A 23062-nucleotide genomic window follows, 5' to 3' on the forward strand; every position below is an offset into this window, starting at 1 on the left:
TGCTGGTTCTTGCGCTTTATATTTGGGTGACCTTGAAAGGACCGTCTAGCCTTTCTGTGGGTGAAGTGATACAGAGGAAGTGATGGGAACCCTTAGAAAAAAGGAGTTTGAAGTGTTTCTGTTGTAGTTCACAGGAGGTTTTGACAGCTGTTAGAAAAAGTATGCAGAAATTTAACCAGGTTTTTGATGATGTGTAATAAGTCCTGGGCAATTTTACTCTCCCTTTCCTTAATGGACAGCTAAGCTGCATTTGTGACCATATGTCATTTAATTTTCTTTTGGTTCTCATACCCTGTGGGATGTCATTTTGAGCCACTCACACTCCAGTAAATTCACATGAAAGTAATTTACCTCCCACACCAGAGGTGATTGTGTGACCCAGGCCTGGCCAATCTGAATATCATATCCCTCAGGACACAGTGATTGGTTCAGAAATGGGCACGTGACACATGAGAGCCAATAAGACACAATGAGACTTTTGCTAGGAGCCAGCTGGAAGAGATACTGTCTTTTTTACTCCCAAAGAAATTTTGCCTCCTTGTGGGAAGACCTTGTCTGATAATGGGATAAACAGAGAGAAAGCAGGAGGGAGACCACAAGAAAAAGCTCATGTCTGATGATGGTATTCAAGTCTCTCTATTTAATCTGCCCACTGGGTTTTTTAGTTACATGAGACAATGCGGTCTCTTTGTGCTCAAGTCAATTTCCTTCCATACTTAATTAGCAATCCAAACTAACAGGCCTTGGTCCACAAATATTCTTAAAACTCAGGCTTGTAAATTATGTTTGATCATCTGGATTTTGCCTAATGTGAAGAGAGGGTATTCAGACCATTTTTGTATTCTCTTTTCAGATGACTTATTTCCTCACAAAGGAAACGTATTATTAGATTGAACTTGAGGAATTTTGTTCTAGTCTTGATTAACAAATTGTAAGGTCTGTGTGTACAGTTTTATGAAGCATTAGGAATTGGGTGAGAAATAGTGAGTGGACCTCAGAGTTTTTTGATATTTTGGAAGACTGCGGAATAAGGTATTTAAAAAATTTCAGCAAAACTAAAACCTAAGAAAGCACAATTTAAAAACAAAGGCTATTATCTTAATCTGTAGCTATCATTATCAACATATTTCAGAAAATTAGCAATCTTTTATACAGTGTGCCTCTAAATGTATTTTATATATTTTTTTCTGTAAATTGATTAAATAATTTAATTTTTTTTAAATTTTCCTCACATAATGAGTATAATAATGTCTTATATAATAACAATGGACATCAGTATGTTGAATGAAAATAATAGCATTTTAAGTCCTGCTTTATTTGTAGTAACACTTTTTTTTTTCCTGGGATTTCATTCCTTGGGACCAGGAAACAACTTTGCATCCTGAGGCTGCTATCTTGTATTTATTATTTGGTTGTTAGGTACATCCTGAGAAATAAAACACCCAGAGGAGAACCTGTGGGATTCTGGAACCACAGAGTATGAATTAGAATTCTGGTATTATTCTTGAAACTGATGACAATTCTGTTTTTATTACCCAGTGGATTTGTAGAAAATCAGACTCACCAATCAGTGCCTGAGCTGTGTCAGCTCTAGTTCAAGTGCCACTTAGCACCACGAACAGAGAAAAGAATAGATGTCAGGAGTTGACATAAAGGAAGGTCTGTCAGATGCTAAGTGGCAATATTTAGGAGAAACACAAAGGAAGACTATTCTTGAATACAAAGACTTTAACAAATTTTTATGCTATAAGAGGTAAGTGTGCCATCTATTTGGTGTTCATACTGATATTTGCCAAGAGTCAACCATGGAGAACGTATCACTAGTGAATGAACTCCTTATCCAGAGGTTCTACTGCTTACCTGTGAGACTTTAAAACCTGCCTGCAGATTCCCAGATGTTAATCCACTGAGGAGGACAATTTCATTTTCTTTTGGTTTTTGGACATTCATGGAGCTGATAAGTTTTGGGAGATCTGGTGAAACGTTGACCAATTTCTGTAGAGCAAGAATCTTCATTAGTTTAGAGGATTTCTTTTCATTTTCAAAACACCCCCAAAAAGCACTACCCCAAAACCACTTTACATGCAAAAAATATATCATGTAACTATTTACACTATTTACCTGATCTACTAAAATTATTACCAGAAGAGACTGTGTAAAATTAATGCATAAAGGTTTAGATTGAAATAGAAAAACCCTAAAGCATAAAACTTTAAAAAAAATTTTAGTACTAAATTTCCAAAAGTAAACATTTATTTACTTATCTATTTATTTATTTTTGAGAAAGGCAGGGAGACTAATATAAATATCCAAACACACAGTTTTTTGGCATCTCATCTTGATGCACTCTGCACCGTAATTCCATCAAATGTAATCGTATGTACAATCTATTTTTATTTTTATTTTTCTGAAGTGAGAAGCGGGGAGGCAGAGAGACAGATTCCCACATGCACCCGACCGGGATCCACTTGGCATGCCCACTAGGAGGCGATGTTCTGTCCATCTGGGGCATTGCTCCATTGGAACTGGAGCCATTCTAGTGCCTGAGGCGGAGGCCATGGAGCCATCCTCAGCGCCTGAGCCAATTTGTCCCAATGGAGCCTTGGCTGCGGGAGGGGAAGAGAGAGAGAGAGAGAAAGGAGAGGGGGAAGGGTGGAGAAGCAGATGGGTGCCTCTCCTGTGTGCCCTGACTGGGAATTGAACCCGGGACTTCCACACGCTGGGCCAACAGTCTACCGCTGAGCCAACCGGCCAGGGCCTGTGCAATCTATTTTGAAAACCCTTCTAATACTACACAGATGAATGATATTTGGAACTTATGGAAAGCTTCAGATGAAGGATTGTCAAGAAAAGCATTACAGAAGTCACTGAGTAATTGCAGGTTGACGGTTCTGTGATGGCCAAGCCGCCAGTGGTGGGCTGCTATACATGAAACACATTGTATCAGAGTATGAGAACTATCCTCAGCTTTGGGCGTGAAATGACAGTCAGATCACACCAATCATTCTTCCTATTGAGTTCACAGCCTCTAGCCCAAAGGACGAAGTGAGCCCTTGAGTTCCTGTGTGTGGTCAAGGATTGACATTAGGATCCGCCCAACCCAGGGTGATCTTAGAATCCTCAGCTGCTGCAGAGTGCAAAACGTTCTTGCCCCAGATCTGTGTCGGCCGGGCGGGGGAACCAAGGCTGGAGGGAAAACATTTCACGATGCAGAAGCAGCAGGAAGCAGCCGCCTGAGAGCCAGAGGGAAGGGCTGGCTGGCATCAAGCAGGTTTTGGAAAAACCTTGGAAAAGTCATCTGAGACAGACTGCTTGGGAGTGCAGAGGGGGGAGCAGGAAAAGCCACTTTCAGGGACTGGTGGGCAGGAGAAAGAACTGCCTGCAGAGCAGCCCTGTCTTGTGGGAAAGCAAGTTTCACAGAGACAGGGCGGGCCAATTACACAGGAAAGTGCAGGAATGGGGTCAGGGAACTGGGCTGTGACGAAACCATCCAATCAGAGTCCCTACAAAATGAGCATAATTTAGAGATGACATCATGTCGGTTTTCTCGTCAGTGTAGCCAGCTCTCACTCATCACGAGCTCCTGGGTCTCGGGTCCCCAGTGTTACCTGCTGCAGGTGCTCCGTGCTGCACTCATCCTTGTTCACGTCCAGGTTCACAAAGCAGACCTGGGAAAGGGGCGACAAGAGGCAGCTGAGTGAACCACCTGGCAGTTCTGTCTTAAGAAAGCAGGAGTCAGTGGGGGGCAAATGATCTGAGTCGCACATATGCAACACAGTTGTCTGAACACAGACATCTCTTTTACCTTGGGGCTTCTCTGCAGCCCTCTTTTCCCCAGTCATAATTCCCACGGATCCCACCAAATGTCCTCTTCCCTTCACGGCCCAACAAACAAAGCAGTCTCTTTGTACTGGAGTCAATGTAACAGCCACTGCAACATCTCAAGTTTATCAAGGGTTATCGAATCTCATGAAATAGGAAAACAAAAGACTTATATATATAATACTTGAAACTTTTGTTTATAACATCTCCTCACTTCCCTCTTCCCTCTTCTCACTGAGTTTTCCTCAAGTATCCTGGGCTTACAACAGCCATACATTGGGAAGATTATCTTTTATATTATTCCCATTAAAACAAACAAACAAACATGGTGTAGTTATTATGGTCAATGCTACATTATGAGATAAATTCCTTCCAGGTCAGAACCAATCTTGTATTTATAATGTCACGCACCTAACAACTAGCTTCTGCCACATATGCCTTGTTCTTTCTCTCCCGTACGTACAGTTTTGTGTTTGGGGTGGTGGGACATGCTCGGAACCGCAGCACCATCTCTGAGCTCACACCGTCACGTCTCAGTGGCTGGCTGAGCTGTCACTGTCTGCGGCAGGAGTATTTCCGGAAGCCATTCTGACATGTGGATGGCTAGCAGTCATTTAACTATCAATGCAAGTGACCTTAAAGCACATAAATATATCTCATGTAAACACAAGGACACTCAATTTCCCTTAAGTGAGACCCCACACCAGTCTGTGGTCACTCCAATGACTCTCAGGATGAGGGGAGGTAAGATGTAGCAAGAGTCTGAATGGAAAGAAAGAATTGTAATTCAAATTTCCTTTCGAGTATTTTACAAAAACATATACCCACGTGAGCACATTGCCCAACCCCAGCCAAGAGCACTGAGAAAGGAGCCTCGGATTGTAAGCCTTGGTGATTTTACAGTAAATCCACCTTGAGGTGGAATGGTTCTTGTGATGGAGTTTCCCTTGTACGTGTTTCCTCTCTTGGCGGGTGTGGGTGAGGACTCCGGAGTTTGGTGAGGGGACTCAGGACCCTCCATCTCCCAAGCGTGTGTGTCGGTGCTGGTGCTGGTGTGAGGGAGGCAAACGATACAAGGGGTTGTTTTGGTTCCCAGGGAGTTCTGATATGTCTGCAGGCAGAACACACGGCTGCAACTATGGAAATAACACTGTTACTAGGCATCCCAGGTCCTTGTGCTGGAGGAAGAAGTTGGGAGAACGGGCTCACTCACAAATGGAACTGCAGAGAAGGCTGGATGTGAGGTGCGCTTGGAAGGCAGGGAAGACACATACAAAAGGAGAAGGGGGAAAATGGCGGAAACGAGAACTGGATGGCTGTTCCCTCATCAGCACCTGCTGAGTGATGATAAGAGGCTTTCTGTTCCGCACAAGGTGAGGAGGGGGAGACGGCAGAGGCTGTGAAGCCCAAGGCGAGAGGCCCCTGCTGGAGAGACTCCACAGTGAGATCCAAGTTGTGAGCAAAATGCCTTTCTTTCTGCCCACTGAAAACCCGGCACAACGAAGACTCTGGGTGTAATTCAGTAGACGTTTTATTTTTTATTTAAAATTTTTAAAAATTAATTTTAGAGAGAGACAGAGAGGGGAAGGAGCAGAAAGAAAAAAGAGAGAGAGTAAGATAGAGAACATCAATTTGTTGTTCCACTTATTGATGCATTCACTGGTTGACTCCTGTCTCTTGTCTGTGCTCTGGCCGGGGGGTCGGACCCACACACTTGATGTATCGGGAGGACACTCTATCCGACTGAACTACCCGGCCAGGACATCAGCAGGCTTTCTAAAGAGTTGGATGAAATGAGAAATCACAATTCTGTGAATGCTTCCTGTGCAATAAGAGTTGTGAGAGCGCGAACGGTTCGATGGAGATCTCGCCACCTGTAAGCGAGGCTTCTCCCTGTGTTTCTATCGGAGTGTCCGAGGACAGTTCGGGAACGGGAAGTTGAACACAAGCTTCTCGGGGGTTCGCGTGAGAGTTACGTGTGACTAAAACATTAACGCTTGGGAGTCTGCCCCGGGGTTCCGTGAGCTGTGTACTGAGGGGAAGGCTTCGGGTCTGGCGAGGACACTGAAAGGGAGGGGCGAGATCCCAGCCACTTGGGAAGAGTTCACGGCCACCCTGTGCCCTGTGTGGATGCTCACCTCAGTCTGAGGAGTTTTCATCACATGCCCACGTGGGCAAATCCATCCATGCCAAGTGACCCAGGGAAAGATTTTTTTTTTTAAGTATGGGTATTTACTTAGACACCTCTCTTTTCAAACCCAGTCTATTTTTCTTCAGCCTTCACTGGACAGTGAGTTCATGAGGTCAGGCCTGTTTGTCACTGTACTCTTAGTGCTCAGCACAGCCCAGCACTTGCCTGAAACTCAGTGAATGCTTGTTGATGTGTGTATATGGCTCGGGAGTACTGGCTCGGGTGATACGTGTAATAATTATTTTCCTTATTTATGCAGTGAGTTTTAATGTAGACAATAAACAAAAGTTGTTTTTTTTCCAATAAAGATAGAAGGGACTAGACAGAGAAGTTATAGGAAAATTAACTGGATGAATATTAATCCACTTAGACTGACTGGCAGTTACAAAGTAGTCACAGCGAAGTAAAGGACAGCAGGGGGTATACAGTCAATAATATTGCAGTAGCTATGTGTGGCACCAGGTGGGTACTACAATTATTGGGGATATAGCATTGTAAATTATACAAATGTCTAACCACTCTGCTGTATACCTTAAACTAATGTAATATTAAATGTAAACTATAATTGAAAAACAAAAGAAAAGGAAAGGAAAAATAAAGTGCTCAGGTTGGCTCCTTTGTCCCATGATTAAGGATTTGCTAAAAAATAGAAAAAGGCAAACACTGAGACCCACAGTCAGTAAGAAATGCACGTAAAAGTTTTCAATGTGTTCCTTGGAATGGAAGCTGTGTTTTGCGCTGTTTGCCCAGGGTCTTGTTTTGACCCTCTGCAGACACCCTCCGCCGGAAGCAGATGGGAACATCATCTGCATGAGAACAGACGCCTCCTTTCTTGCCTGCCGATAGAGCTAATTCTGGGTGGCACACGCCTTTTATTCTCAAATGCCTCTCTTCTATCATTATTACAGTTTTAAAATAAAATGGTGTAGAAGTAAGTATCACTAAGAAAATGCCACTTTGTGATTTTGACTTTTACATAATTCTCAGTCTTCAAAGTTCTCTATACGTAGTCAAAATTCTAATGTCCATAGGCAATAGGCCGTCTTCTCTGCTTAGTAATATGGGTTATTTATTCAAACAGGGTCAGTTATTTATTTTACTCATGCCTCTTTCATAAATGGAGAACCGCGTAGTCATGTTTAAAATTTCATAACATTTTATTTGATAGTGATATAAAATTTATGTTGGTAAAAGGTTACTATGAAAAAGAGGTTCACCTTTAAATCTAATAAAACAGGAAAGAATCATTTTAAGGACGTTGTAATTCATAGCCACTTTTGTGAGTTCACAGTATTTAAGAAACAGTTTTATTTCAACATAAATTAAGCCAGACAAAAACAGTAATTATTATGGCATGTAAAAATTTCAGGTTTGACTTACTGAATTGAAACCGCAGGGAAAGAAGTAATAGTTATTGTCATGGTCACATCATACTGCATGGGGACAGTTTTATTTTTTCATGTAGTCATTTTTGTCAGCATTCTGGACTGTTCAGATCGTCAGATGCAATCACTGAGAAATGCCATTGCGTTATGATCCCACCGAGGGCAAGCCGTTGTGCAAAAGGTTGTACGGGGGGGGGGGTGGGGGGGGGGGGGTGTTCTCAGCCCGGAATGCGGGCTTTTAGACTTCCCCGAAGTCAGCTAAAACCTATTCAGGACATCCTTCTTATGGAGATCCTGCTTAGAAATGTTAACAAAAAGCATAATGTCTAACTGCTTTAAAATCCTGGCATTTGAATGTTTACTATGACCAAATATATAGTTAGGCTTTATCTTCCAAGAAATCCAACTCCTTCTTTCTGCAGCTTCTAACAATGTGGCCATCTGGGTAGGATGTGGTGAGGGTAGGATCTCTTAATTTCATGGTACGAAAATGCTCCTCCACAAATCTTTTAAAGAAAAAATGGTCTCCTTTCTTCCCTCAACCAAAGGACTTCTGCTAGATTCAGGAGCCAGGAGCAAAACTCGCTCTTAAAAAATATGGCATCTTGGCCCTGGCTGGTTAGCTCAGTGGTAGAGCGTCGGCCTGGCGTGAGGGGGACCCGGGTTCGATTCCCGGCCAGGGCACATAGGAGAAGCGCCCATTTGCTTCTCCACCCCCCCTCCTTCCTCTCTCTCTCTCTCTTCCCCTCCCGCAGCCAGGGCGTCGCCCCTGGTGGGCGTGCCGGGTGGATCCCGGTCGGGCGCATGCGGGAGTCTGTCTGACTGTCTCTCCCCGTTTCCAGCTTCAGAAAAATACAAAAAAAATATATATATATATGGCATTTTCCTCTGATTAGTACTTTGGTCTGATGGTCACTAAAAATGGCCATTTCTACATCAGTGTTGTTACGCCTTGGTGCTGTCGGACAGCCTGGAACCCGCGGGGCTGTTGAAATGACAGTGCGTTCGTATCCAGTCATTACTGCTTTGAAATGATTGCAGCAATCACACAAAATGAAACGGAGAGTTTGCTGAACACTTGAAGATGTCAAAACCTCGATGACTTTTATTATTGTCAACATTAAAAAAAAAATCTTTGAAATGTTGTTCTGGAGTAGTGATTTATGCAGTTTGTGACAAAAGACACAGTAAAAAGTATAGAAGTTTCTAAACAATGACAGCTATTTTAGCTAACCACGCATCAAGCCAATATTCTTGCTAACTAAAAAAATTAAATAAATATTCAGGATACTACTGAAGGTAATTATTTATTTTCCCACCATATTTATTGTTTAAAAAACTTCTTTTTGGAGCAAGAAGATACATTTATATACGTCTGATATCTGTTGACCAGATAAAGAACACAGAATGTTTATTTAAAATTTCCACGTTAAGGATCTGCTTTAATTTACATACCATACGGCTTACACATTTAAAATGAATCATTCAATAGTTTTTAATATATGCAGTGTTGTACAACCATTGTCACAATCAGTTTTACAATATTTTGATCATTCACACACACACACACACACACACACACACACACCCCTACCTATTAATAGTCTTCATTTCTTCCCAAATACCTGCCCCCAGCATGAAGCAACCGCTAATACAGAGTGGGGCAAAAGTAGGTTCACAGTTGTACGTAAATGAAACAGAACTTATTCTTGTATTATTAGTAATTAATTATTGCATTATATTCCATATAAACTGTAAACCTATTTTTGCCCTGCCCTATATACTTTCTATCTCTCTATATATGCCTATTTTGAATATTTCATAAAAATAGAATTATATAATGTGTGTGTGTTTTGGGGTGACTAATTAAACATAATTTAAAAAAGTTATCTGCATCATAATGTGTAACAGTAGTTCACTTACAGTATTTTTATTGCTGAATAATATTTCACTGTATGGCTATATTGCATTTTATTTATCCATTTGTCAGTTTGTGTGCATTTGAGTTGTTTTCAAGGAAATATTTATTTTTCAAAATCTTCCCTGCTGAGGATTTGGAGATCACAAGATAAGATAACTTTGACTGTAACTTTGCTAACATTTGGTATTTGGAGGTGACAGCTTTCTCCTGCCACCTCCTGCTGCTGCGAGGGGTGGTCTTAAGAAAATACGATGATGCCCAGGATGACGGAGGCAGAGGTGAGCCAAATTTCCTTTGGAACAGGATTTATCTGAAAATTCTACCTTGTTCGTATGTTAAATTGAAAGAAGAGTATGATATACCTGGGTCCACCTTCCTTCCTTTTTCTCTCAAAGAGTTCATTTAGATTACTAACATAACATACAAAAAGCTGAGATAAATTTCTAAATTTCAGGCATCACGCCTCGGGACAGTGCAAGCAAAGGAAAGCCAGGTGTTGCTCAAATATTGAGTAGGCGAATTATTACAGACATCAAGGAGGATGATGAGCAGTCTTCTAGTCGGTGGCAAATCTTTTGAATCAAGATGATTTCCCTGTTACCCACTTTGTTTACTATAATTAAGCCAAGTGTCAGAGAGCCACAGAAATCAGCAGTGAGTTTAACAGGGACATTATTTTTCTCAGGTGTACGGAGCACGGGTCAAGTGCAAGGAGTCGTTAGAGGGCCCCGGAGTCCTGGAAGAGGAGCAGGAGCTCAGGAGGCCGGAAGTGAGATGGCCTGTGTGCTGCCCCTAAAACCCTCACGTCGAGAACATGGCATTCTTACCGATTACCAAGTTAAATCTGATGGTTCTACACGGCTCCTCCTCCAAAATTTGTTGTACTCAAACTGCTTTTTTTTTTTTTTTAATTAAGATCTTATCACTCTCTTGAATGCTTTCAGTTCAAAACTTTACTTATCTGGATAAGCATGTTCTGGCAAAAGAATGACAGAGGGAACGGGCTATTCATGGATCATAGAGGCCAAGACTGACCTAGGTCCCCAAAGTCCACAAAACAACCATGATAGAAGAACAACGAAAAGCAACGGGAGAAGCAAGTTATGTTGCAAAAAACCACCTGATTTCCAACTCTACATCTATGGAAGTAAAAAAGAAAAAGTACAGTGTAAAGCAGAAATGTAGACATGTTAAAACATCAACCACTGCTTAATCATTATCATTTATTAAGCTCCTAAATATGAAGTGTTGTTCGAGACAATTTACAGACTGAAGACAAGAGAACCTGTATTATTGGAAGAAAGGACCAGGAATCAGAAAAAGTAAATGCCAACACTGATGTGTACAGCTCAACCACCTGACTCCAATACATAATTTTAATTTCTCAATTATGTATGAAAGAACGTATGAGTTAGCTTTCTTTTAAATATTTTTTAAAAATCAGTTTTTAAACGCACTTTTCGTCAGTGTTGAAAAGCTAATCAACTAGTTGGCAAAAATCTTCCTCCAGGTAGGATAAAACAATCTAACCCGGACTACGGCATCAGAACAAAGTCCGATAGACTTATAGACTGAATACAAGTATTGCAGGTCTTTAGATTTTGTAGAATTTCATGTTTTAGCTCTTCCACTAAGCTTAAAGATGATTTTTATTTTTTCACTTTTAAAGTAATAAATTAAAATAAACCTCCAGTGGTTGCCTTTTTTTCTCCTTTTAAATTCATAAACGGTCGACGGCCATACCACCCTGAACGCGCCCGATCTCGTCTTAAATTCATAAACATTTACACAAAGAAAATGCAAAAAGTGTAGAAATTCACGTCTGTAGTCTGGGTAGCTCAATTATCTTAGAGCAGATGAAAAGCAATTTAAGCACAAAAGTACTAGGAATACTAGGATAGCAAGTCTAATATAAACATAAAGTCTAGTCTAAATATAAAATGCAAATAATTTATCTAAATTAAACCTCTACCTAGTCAAACTCGGAAATAACTCCCAACTTGACCTCTCTAGAATGCCTCGAATATATCTGAGCAAACACTCTGTGCCTCTTCATGCTGAAATCCCATTAAAATAGGTAAAATGTGCGAAGAAAAAAAACAACAGCGACTACTAAATACACATACTGGGTGATGTCACACGGGGAAGCAAAGTGATACTTATTTAGAGAACTTAGTCTTCACATCAAGCTGCTGAGGGGGAAAAGGTTTCCTTCCTTTGACCGGAACTGTCCAGATGGACTATGTACATCGACGAGGCACCAGCAGTGGTTGTCAGTTCCATGGCATTGCGTCTCAAGAGCCATTGGCCAGCTATCGGTCTGCCTGTGAAGTCCCGGGCTCAAAGCAGGCATTCGAGTTACTGTCCCTATCACTTGGTTTCTTGGTTCCCTTTAGAGACTTGCTAGTTTAAAATGTTCTAAAAGACTGACAAGTTCTTAGAAGTAAGTTGCTTTTCAAATAAATGACTATTACAGTCAAGCCTTTGAAAATTGGAGTTTTGAAGTTTGTAGTTTTGACACGAATAAATAGTTACACAGATAAAACAATTTAGAGAGAAACAAACAAAAATATGTGAGGGAACAACTATCATAGTGAAAAGACAAGAACTTGTTTCTTTTGACAACAATTCTGGTTAATTACAAAAATATTCATGTTTCGAGAGACTTTCTGCATGGTGAATAGTTCATTTTTTTCTTTTTTTCCCCTCTGTTGGTAAAACAGACATATATCTTGATTTCTGATTTTTTTTTTGTCCAATTGGCTTCCTTGAACTTTATTTATTTAAAGTAATGACTTCTAAAAAAAAATAGCCCTCCAAACAGAGGCCCTAGTTCAAGCCAGCTCAAGCTGTTATTAAATTATGGCAAATACACCATAGCATGTAAGCTCTGACTGCGGGATCAAGTGTTAAAGACAGTGACTCAGCTCTCCAAATGCCTGATGCTCTCTAACCCACGTCAAAAACACCGAGAGCACCAGGCAGGGAGCTGGGTGTTTGGTTTGGTTTTGCTTTAAGCTTCCTATTTTGATGCTTCTGACTACAATCGTGGAAGCACCCAGTAGTTTGTCCTCATCATTTACAGAACAAAATTAAAAACAAAAACCACTCTATTGATAGTTTCCCAGCTGAGATTTAAAATTCCAGCTTTCAATTGAAGGATACTTTGAATTGCCTGTTGGTAGCTCTTGGAAAGCTCCAGAAAGACCCCCTCTCTGTGAGGGAGGAGACAGAACTATCTGGGGGGGGGGCAGAGGGGAAGCGGGGGCGAGAGGCTGACTCCTTTGTGATTTCCAAACGTCATCCTCAGACCGCGTCTGCTGCCAGCTAGCGTTTTCCCTCCCCAGAGGAAAGCAGAAGAAAGCAGAAAAAATATTCCTGGGCTTCAAACAGCTGTTGTCAAATAAATTTAAAATTCACTAGGAGTAAATAAATAAAGAAATAAATAATTATCTATTTAAAATGTAAGTGCAAATATATGTAGAAAAATGTGTTTTTAGTCTTTTTACTGCAGTACAGAATCATAGAATTTTAGAGCAGAATGTGCATTTAAAAATGATCTGGTTCAACTCTCCTGTCTGTAAGGAAACTGAACTTAGAGAAACTGAAACCTAGTCCAGCTGTTCCTTCCTTCATTCCTCCTTTCATTCATCTACTTCATTATTCTATTCACTCATTCATTTATTCATTTAAAAAATATTTACAGGCCAGTCCTTCTGTTCTTATTGAGTTAGGTCACTGATGAAGATAGAGAGATCTCGAATTTTTTTGTATCAAATGTTCCATTTTGGCCCAACCCTGTGTTATCTTGAACTCTCACTTTCAGCCCGATTTGGAGTTATGTTATAAATCTTGGCATTACCTGGTGGGACCAGCTCTCCCTAGGCACTGAGCTAGCAATTCTCATTCTTTCTGCCTTGAGAGCATCTTAAAATGTTTCTTTTTCACTTTGAATATGAACAAGAAGATAAAATAAATAAGCACAAAATAATATCTCTGCTCTTCAGGAAGTATTACATTAGAATATGAGTCGGACAAATTCGTCTTTTCGCAGGGATTCAAGGCATGAATACAAGTTTGCTTATGCAGTATTGACAAATACGTGTTTAAGCCAATTATCAGGTAGCTTTGAAGTACGAGCAGCAGAATCTCGTTCACATTCCCTGTGGCTTACGTTGGAAAATCTTTTTTTCTTTTGAATGTCTGCATGTGTGTGTTCAGGCATATTTCAAGGTGGGTTGCTCTTTCTGAGAGTAGCTTAGATGGTCCTCATGGTTAGAAAATTAATAAAATAGGCCCTGGCCGGTTGGCTCAGTGGTAGGGCGTCGGCCTGGCGTGCGGGGGACCCGGGTTCAATTCCTGGCCAGGGCACATAGGAGAAGCGCCCATTTGCTTCTCCACCCCCCCTCCTTCCTCTCTGTCTCTCTCTTCCCCTCCCGCAGCCAAGGCTCCATTGGAGCAAAGATGGCCCGGGCGCTGGGGATGGCTCCTTGGCCTCTGCCCCAGGTGCTAAAGTGGCTCTGGTCTCGGCAGAGCGAAGCCCCAGAGGGGCAGAGCATCACCCCCTGGTGGGCAGAGCGTAGCCCCTGGTGGGCGTGCCGGGTGGATCCCGGTCAGGCGCATGTGGGAGTCTGTCTGACTGTCTCTCCCCGTTTCCAGCTTCAGAAAAATACAAAAAAAAAAAAAAAAAATTAATAAAATAAAACTCAGCAGGGCTCAAGAAAGACACATGTGACTAGTTCAACGGAGTAAAGACATTGCATTAAATATTTGCATTTTACACTTCAAGCATACACTCTCAAATGCCACTGCACAATTAAGAACTGAGGCATAACTGAAAACAGAAATTGACTGAACTTTATGCTCCAGCTCCTTCCTTTAACATTACCTTCTATACTACAGATGCAGAAAGTGTTCTGATGCTCTCTACCGTGAACCTAAAACATCTTATAAGTGGATACTGTTGAGAGTATGCTATAGCTTACTATTTGGGCTGAATATCCTGAAAATTAATACAAAAAAGAAAAAGGAAGGAAGAAAACCAAGAAAAAAACCCCACTTTTCCTTTAAAAACTAATGGACCCTATAAAGACTAAATCTAGACTCCAGCCTAATTATCCCTGATATAATGGGTATCATCCAATTCCTTTCGGAGGTTGGAAACTGGCACTTGGTCCAAAATTAGCTGATACCCAGCCTGGAAATGCAGGGTGTGTGGAATAGGTTGTGCTTTAAGTGCAATCAAGGTAGCATTATTCAACTGAGTGATTTCACATTAAAAATCTGGCTCTGTAGCCATTTTTTTACAAAGTAAAAACCCTGGGACAATAAGGCTGTATTTCTTTGTGGTAATAATTCCCAGACCCTGTTAAGTGTGGTGTGTGCTCCCCTAATTCACATTGTCTCCGCCATTTCCTATTGTATTCTGGACCCTGAGGCTTCATGGCAAATGTCTTTTGTCATTGTTGATTGCACGGTAGTTTATTTTTAATACTAGAGAAAACTGTCTCTGTACTGAGGTCTGTATTAAAAGCAAAAAAATAAAATAAATAAAAATGCCAAGACTTAGTTCTGAGACAAATGGCAGAAAGCTCATTTCTTTGTGAAAGCGTGTACTGGATCCTCATGTTTATCAGGCAAAGTGTGTGTGTATGTTTAAAGAAAACAAAACAAAATGATAAAATGATATTATAAAACAACTCATCACAAAAAAAACTATGCAAGTGTAAAAAAATGCATGCTGAAACAACTGGAGATCTGTAAACAAAAACATTTGCTTTGGATGTGAGTGCAATAACTGATGATTCTGTGGAATTAGTTATGCATTAGGAAAATAACCTGTCTAGGCAATGGCTCTTTTCAGATGACAGATTTATTAAATAAAGTCTATTGAGTGCAAAACAAAATGAACAGAAACAAGCTTTTACAAACAAAATTCTAGCTGAAAAAAATATTGCTCAGCATGTTGAAGTTACTGCTAAGAATTTACTGTCTAACATGGAAAAAAATTATTTGTGGCAGCTGCTGAAAGCACAGGTTGATATCTGATATCTATCTTTTATCTATCTATCTATCTATCTATCTATCTATCTATCTATCTATCTATTATCCATCTGCCTATATAGTCTCACCCAGTTAGTTGTATTTGATCTTCAGTGTTGATGGTAATTTTGGTTTAACTAAGAATTTTTGGATATAGTGCCCCTGATGACATAATCAGTTAATGACATACCTTGTTTATAGAGAGAAGTGAAATGACTTATTGAAGACTGGTTAAAATTAGTAAGAGGCAGCATTGCTGCAGTGGGTTGGTGTTAAAGGAAAGTGTCAAAGTCGGACTCATACAAGTAATATACACAGTGACATTTTTCAAGAATGTCAAATTTTAGTTTATGTGATATATTATAATCTCATTTCTGTTCATTTTGTTTCCAAAGTTATCTAGACAATGTTCTGAACATAGCAATGAACTCCATGAAGTCAATGTGCTCCTGTACCCTGAGTCAAGGTGAGATGGCTGGATGAACTGGACGTGAAGTAGTATGCAATTTTGGTAGCTTTTGTATATGACAAGGTGACGAAGAAAGTGCTAACTGTTGGAAGACACTGACTTATTCATGCATCTGTGATTGCATGGAAGATTTGGCCACTTCAGTTGCCTGCACCACTAACTCACCTAACCTCCGAATAGTCATTATAATGCATGACTTTATTGGTCTAGCCATCCTGAAATGATTTTCCTGGTGAATTCTCCTGGGAAGAAACAACCTGGTCTACGTTTATATGTTACACTCTGCTCCCCAAATAAAAATGAACCACGTTCCCCATGCTTTTTGAAAACTGACGTTTAAAAAGATTTCTCTGGTTGATGTTAAACTGCAAGTAAAATTAATTACCGTTTCTCAATGTCTCTCTCTTAATATTTAAATTGTGAAAGAAGCCCAACTAATGGAGATTACTGAAATACAGAATAATAAAAACTAGGATCTAACAAGGATAACGTCAGGACACCAGAATCCTATAACTCTCCCAGACGTAATGGCCTTAAATATAAGAAGCATGCGTCTATCCAGGGGTTGGCAGTACCTGTGTTTGGAACAGCTGTTTCCCATTATGAAAAGTAATCAAAGTAAACATCCCACCCAGCCAGAGAGAGGCATCATGGCTGAATTTGGTTTTGACCACTGCACAGTGAAAAATAAAACTTGCTACCAACATCTTGTGTACAAGAAAACATTTCTAATTTTTAGGTTCAGATCAAGCTTGAATAGCTTAAATATACCATTTTAATCAATAATGGAATGTTTCTATTTTCTTAGAGCATATGGGTTTAAAATTTTTTACTTTAAATTATTTTTAATCTCGGTCATGTTTCTAGTATGTTAAATATTTTCATCTCCATTCAAAAAAAAAAAAAATGAGTGACTGATTTTGACATAATTATACTGCCTGCATCGTCCCTGTGGTCATTTGAGTTTGTGTTTCCTGATACAGGTGTTAATTAAAGCATCAGACCAGGAAGGGAAAGAATATGTAGAACAGAAGACACAAGGGGCCAGTGCGGAACTCTTTCAAATCCTGAGGCAGGGACAGAATCAGACAGCTGACAGAGCACAGAGCAGCCAGGGGCCGGGAAAGGGTGACGCGGAAGGACTTACGGGAAGAAACCGTTGGAAGACGCAGTTTTCCATGAGCCTGAGCATACCTGCGTTTTTTTGCTGGGTATGCCAAAAATGCAAGACCCTGACCGCTCTTTACCAGGCCCCCTCCTGGGCCTTCGGACTGCAGAAAGCAGTCTTACAGGATGAAGTCATGTCTCCCCTCCCTGCCCACAAAGCGGGGGCTCCCTGACGGTTCTCCATAAAAGCAGTGAATTCTCCAAGCTCAGCAGCATTCCTTGGTCGTGAGGCAAATTCCCTGTGTGCACGGCACACTCCTGGGAGCCACCTGTGTCACCCCTGTGGTTTTTGGGAAGCAAGAAAAAACTAACCAATCACACTGCCTCATTGGCTACTGTTTGTGCCGTGAGTAAGGAAATTCTTTTCCTCTGACCCAGCAGTCTCCTGGCTTCCCCAGCATTCATAAACCCGTGAGAGGCTAGCTCACTAGCTTGAAAACAGGACAAAGGTCTCAGCTCTCTCACTGTCCTCGACACACACGCAGTCAAGGAAGGATGAGCAGCGTGGCCAACAGGTTAAAGAAGGTCAAGACTGAGAAGGTTCTACTGGTCCTCGATAAACTTGGCACGAGCAGTTTCCGTGGGGTGCTGAGGGCTGAGGAGACAAGCCAAAACTATTTAGAAAAGTCTGGCTCTCGTGGAAGTGCAAGGGGTGATTTATAAAGAAGAAATGGCGGTCAAAGGGAAATTCTATTTCCGGCAGTGATTTTTCAGTTACTATTTCATTCTGCTGTCTGTAGGCTTTTTTTTTGAGATTCCTGAGGATGCTGCTTAGGGCTATGCAGTGTGCTCTGTGGAACTCCAGGGGGCGCCAACCCCTGTGGTTTAATTTAGGTGGAAGAGCGTAATTTACCACAGAGCTTCAAGCTGCCCTCAGAAAGTGAGAACAAACCCCAACCAGTCATAGAACCAGAATGAAAGAAAGAGGTATGCTTAACTTTTCCTAATAATTAGACAACTGAATCAAAGCCAGAGAAACCCAAATGTTCCCCCTCCCATTTTTCTCATATCTTCTGTTGTCTTTTGTCCCCAAGATATTTTCCAGTGAGATGTGGTTTATTCTACAGCTGCAATATGTCTGTGTTCAGCAACGTCAACCACCTGTGGTCCCAGCACCCACATCTGACCTCATCCTCATCCACAGGTCACATCCTTTCAGCACCTTCCATCCCTGTCCCTCTCCTGTGGGTCTCACCTTGGCACCTTTCTATAAAATGATAATTTGTGACTTTTTGGAGTTTAAACTCTTTTAAAAAGGTTATCCAACCACCCTCTGTCCCCTTTCAAGCCACCATGATGCTGTTTGAACACGCAGGGGCCAAGCTCCCCTCCGCCTTGCAGTGAGAACTGAACTGAACTGGGGGGTGCTCTGAAACCCCCGCTGTGTGTGGACAGGGAGCCAGAGCCCAGGACTGTTGGGGACCCACGTTTCTAGGTCACACACTGCTTAGTCAGTGACAGATCACACTCGTGTTAGTGTCCACGTGCAAGGGAACACGTGTCTCAGCTAGCAGGACTCTTTGAACCAAGAGAGCTCTCGGGGAGCATCCATTCTCCATAATAAATTCACAGAGACCAGAGCAGATCACCTCAGAATTCACCCCCGTCCATGCAGTTTTGATGGGCTCTCCTGTCTGTGAGGCTTCCTTTCCTTTCTTTACTCACCCGTCCTGCTTCATTATGTTTATTCCTTATTGCAAAACACATCCAGGGTTGTTGTTCTTCACCTCATTTGAAAATTTAACTCCACCAATGTGAGCTCAAAAGAATCAGGTGATGTGAATTCAAAGGATTCAAATCACAGAATCCTTGTTGAAAGACTCAGCCACCTTGGTCTTTTCTGTTAGGTGAGGTCATCAGGGTGGCTGCTCTGCTTCTCTCCGTCAGCAGAGGAGTGAGAAGGACTAAGAGAGGGGGGACCACTTGGGTTTATGTCCCCGCACGCTACCAAGACTCAGTGATTGGAATCCCAAGGGCTCACTGATATCCCTGGAAATGTTGGTGGGTGCTCCCAATCACAGCAAAAATGGCTCTATCCTTAAAATTGCTCAATGAAAGAAAACGGATAAAGGCTATTATCAAGCCAACACAGTTTACAAAATATAAAATTCTATACAATGCATCACATGTGAACCTAGAAATCTGGGGAAGCAGAGGTATTTCGTTTCCTGTGCTCCACTAAAATCGCCTTGGCTTAGGGACTGGCAGGCCCTCCTAGGGCTGAGCCAGCCATCCATCCATCCATCCATCCATCCATCCGTCAGCCGACCAGGCAGGCAGGCAGACGGTCAGAGAGAGGCACTGCTATTCACTCTTCTCTTTCAGGGCCCCTGGTTCAGAGCTGTGAGAGTGAATTTGATTCCAGACAGGGCCTCAGGCTTTCAAATGAGCATTTCTGCTTTTCTCTGTTTATATATAAAGGATAGGTAAGATTTCATTTGAAAAATGATTTCTGCTTTTTAAAAATTAAAGCAGTTTTCATGTTTAGCTTACAAAAGTCACAGTGCAGACAGACAAGGAAAGATTTCTGGAAATTAACCTCAAGGTCAAAATGGCCCTATTCCATAATAGGCCCCTACAACCTTAATCCAAGCAACTGTCTGCACTAAGGCAGATAGCATTCTTTGATAATTTAAAAAAAGGTGTTAATAATGCAAAAGTTACGGTAAATATATATATATATATTGTAATTCAAAAGTATATTTAAATGCAAAAATATTCTCTAATGGGGGTTAACTGATATAATCTCAGATACATTATCTGTGCTCTACATTAATGCCCCTGAAAAAAACAAAAACAAATCTTGAATTATTTGAAGTCTTTCAGAAGTATCCCCTTGATAATATATGACTTTGCCTTTGAGTCTGCCTATCTCCTTCCTTCCTTCCTTCCTTCCTTCCTTCCTTCCTTCCTTCCTTCCTTCCTTCCTTCCTTCCCTTTTCTTCCTCTTTCCCTCCATTTCGTCTTCCTTCTTTCTCTTTCTCCTTTCTCAACACGTATTCCCGCCAATCAATTTTCTGTTCAGCACGAAATAACCAATGTTCTAAAAGGAAAATGAGGTCTAGATCTATTGCAAAGCCAAGAAAACTTTAGCTTTATGAGGCAGAGACTATCTCAGCCATCATTGTAGTACAATGACAATTATGGTAAAAAGAACATAATTATGGAAGTAAATTTAAATTACAGAATATCATCACAAAATTGAATCTCAGTGAAAGGGTTTTTATAACACTAACTTTTTTTTTATCTTTTATGACACAAATGTAGTGACCTTTCAGCACGTCGTCTTTTGGTTTACACAGTTGTGTCTGTTTTTCAAAATTAATCATGACTCAAGGCTCAGGTGTGTATGCTCATGCCCCTGTTAACTTACTTCCTAAAATCAGAAGTCCAGAAATAGAAGAATATTTCTTCTAATCACACCCTCTTTGAATTACCAATGACTTGCTTTTTTTTCCTAAAGAACTGACAAGTGTTTGAGTCTCTTTCTGAATTGCAAACCACACATCAAATATTTCTCAACCACCAGGACATTGGCTTTTGTGACTTCTGGTAGGTTGTGGTGAACAGGCTACAGTAAAATGGGATGGCAAATTAGGGTTTACAGGACTAAAAATACTGTTAGTAATTACAGCTTTGAGAAAAACAAAAGCTAGATTTATGCAGGAAGCAATACTGTTCTCCTAAAAGATGCCAGATTTTTCGAGGGAAAAGAAAAGGCAATATATCTGTCTAATTCTCAGATGTAAGTCAGAGGAAATGCTATGAAACATAATTTCTTAGAACATTTGGAGTAGTTAAATTAGAAGAAGTAAAGCAGAAAAAAGACAGAAACAAGAATAAAAGAGTTTGTGGAAAATTGTTGTGGGAAGGTCATTTCAATAAAAATTTCCAAACATATCACGGCTTTATGTGATGGGAAGCAGGGGTTACAGTCTTGATGGTGGAAAGTACAGTCCTTCAAACACCTGATGCAAGAAAAGACCTGGGAGTTTCCTCAGGTAGAACAGAAATTGTCTTGTTTCTATCCATACCAGACCAGTAATGCAGAGAGCAGTATTGGTCTTTCAAAGGGTTAGCTACTTGCTCTAGCATAGAAGGTGGCAAACATTTCCTGTAAAGGGCCACATAACAAATAGTTTGGTGTGCAGACCCTCAGGTCTCTGTTGCATTCACTCAAGTCTTCTGCAATGGAGGAGAAGCAGCCAGAGACAATATGCACATGGATGGTGTGATTGTGTCTCAATAAAACTTTATTGACAAAAGCAGGCAGTGGGCCAGATTTGGCCCATGGACTATATTTTGACAACTGCTGCTTTAGAAAAGGATATAAAATCCTAAGACTTTACCTTCCCAATTAATCCTTTAATTGGAAAGTGACATGACCATGAAAAGGTTGCTTTGCAAAGGCAACCAGAAGACTTAGTTACAGGTACCAAATCCCCACTTTGTGATTCTGGGCAAGCATTGCAACTTTCAGCACCTATGTAGTTTTCTTCATTTATAAAGTAGCTTCAGTGAAATAATATTGTTAGTGGAAACAGTTTATCAATGGAAGCACTATAAAGCTCTGATTATGAACATGTTATAAGTGAGCTGAAAAATTTATTAGAGAGGCATCTAAAATGGCAGCAGTAAAATATCTATGGGATCATTAAACAATCACTTTTGTAATTAAGGAGTCTTCCATCTCTGTACAAAAGGAACAGGCAGATCTTTCAGTTGTTATGAAATCAGAGGTCTACAAATGGCCACAAACAATATGGAGACAGTGCGGGAAGAGTTGGAAGACTGGACTCTTTTATTTGTATTTTTTCCAAGTGGGAGGAGGGGAGATAGACAGACATACTCCTCCATTCACTCCAACTGGGATCCACCTGGCAACCCCCATCTGAAGCTGATGTTCTGCCCATCAGGAGTCATGCTTGCAACCAAGCTATTTTTAGCACCTGAGGCAGAGGCTCCATGGAGCCATCCTCAGTGCCCAGGGCTGATATGCTTGAACCAACAGAGACATGGCTGTGGGAGGGGAGAGGAAAAGAGAGAGAAAGGGGAGGGAGAAGGGTGGAGAAGCAGATGGTCACTTCTGTGTATCCTGACTGAGAATTGAACCCAGGCTCTCTACAAGCTGGAGTGACACTCTATCACTGAACCAACCTGCTAGGGCCTAGACTAGACTCTTGATGAGATCATCTGAATCTCATTCCTGGCTCCGCCATTTACTAGCTGTGTAACATAAGTATTCCATCCAAGTCAGTCTCACTTGGAGAAAATAATACCCCCAACTATACAGAGATGTTGTCTAAATTAATGAATCTATCCAATGCTCTCAGCAGAGATTCTTAATAGACCAGAAATACTCAATAAATATTTGTTCATTTTATTGAAAATTTCACAAAGTCATCTAAGTTTGGAATGGAAGAGCCTGCTGAGGTCACTGACCCAATGTGTGAATCACCTGCATGATATTGTGACTCTGTGCTGACCCCACCTCCATCTGAGCACTTCTTTTACTGAAAAGATCATTACTTTACACAGAACTCTGTATACGTGAGGCATTCAGTACTCCTATCATTAATACAGAAAAAGCATTTCTTCATAGAAAGAATAAAGCTGTATTTGGGCTCTATTGTTTGTTTGTTTTTCTACACATTCCTAAGCCCAAATAAAGCAATCGGCGGGGTCCTGTCACCTTCATTAATGGTGTCCTCTGGACATAGCTTCTAGAATACAACACTGGCTAAGAGCTTTACTTTGCCTGCCTCTCGTAGGGTTGGTTGGCAAATCCATGCCCACTTCATCTTGCAAGGGCAGCGTGTTTATTAATCAGTTCCTAGCATTAATAATTAGTATTACAATTTGCAAAACTCTAGACAAGAGTTGATAGTAATAACAGAGTGGGCATGCAAATGGGAAATCAACAAATGGCTACAGAACTGATTTCAAGGGAGCCTAACGCCTACGTGAATTATTTCCGTAGTCAACACATTGAGAAAACATCAGGTCCATTCATTCTGCACTTTTATATATTCACACATAAATATTGTTTAGGATAAATTAGTCAA

General features: G+C 40.9%; 1 protein-coding gene and 1 long non-coding RNA gene across 4 annotated transcripts in view; both read right to left on the reverse strand.

Moving 5' to 3' along the window:
- Positions 1-23062, reverse strand: part of LOC136378559 (uncharacterized) — a 510347-nt gene that overhangs the window by 213181 nt on the left and 274104 nt on the right. The gene's annotated exons all lie outside the window — the stretch shown is intronic.
- SPHKAP (SPHK1 interactor, AKAP domain containing) overlaps positions 1-23062 on the reverse strand; it is a 121741-nt gene that overhangs the window by 31570 nt on the left and 67109 nt on the right. For all 3 annotated transcript variants that reach the window (XM_066345645.1, XM_066345646.1, XM_066345644.1), the window contains exons 5-6: positions 3609-3668; positions 1861-1995 (exon numbers count right to left, since the gene is read on the reverse strand). In XM_066345645.1, the coding sequence (XP_066201742.1) occupies positions 1861-1995; positions 3609-3668 (195 nt within the window). The remainder of the gene's footprint in view (positions 1-1860; positions 1996-3608; positions 3669-23062) is intronic.

Source organism: Saccopteryx leptura, chromosome 7, assembly GCF_036850995.1.
Source record: "Saccopteryx leptura isolate mSacLep1 chromosome 7, mSacLep1_pri_phased_curated, whole genome shotgun sequence".
Lineage (NCBI taxonomy): Eukaryota > Metazoa > Chordata > Mammalia > Chiroptera > Emballonuridae > Saccopteryx > Saccopteryx leptura.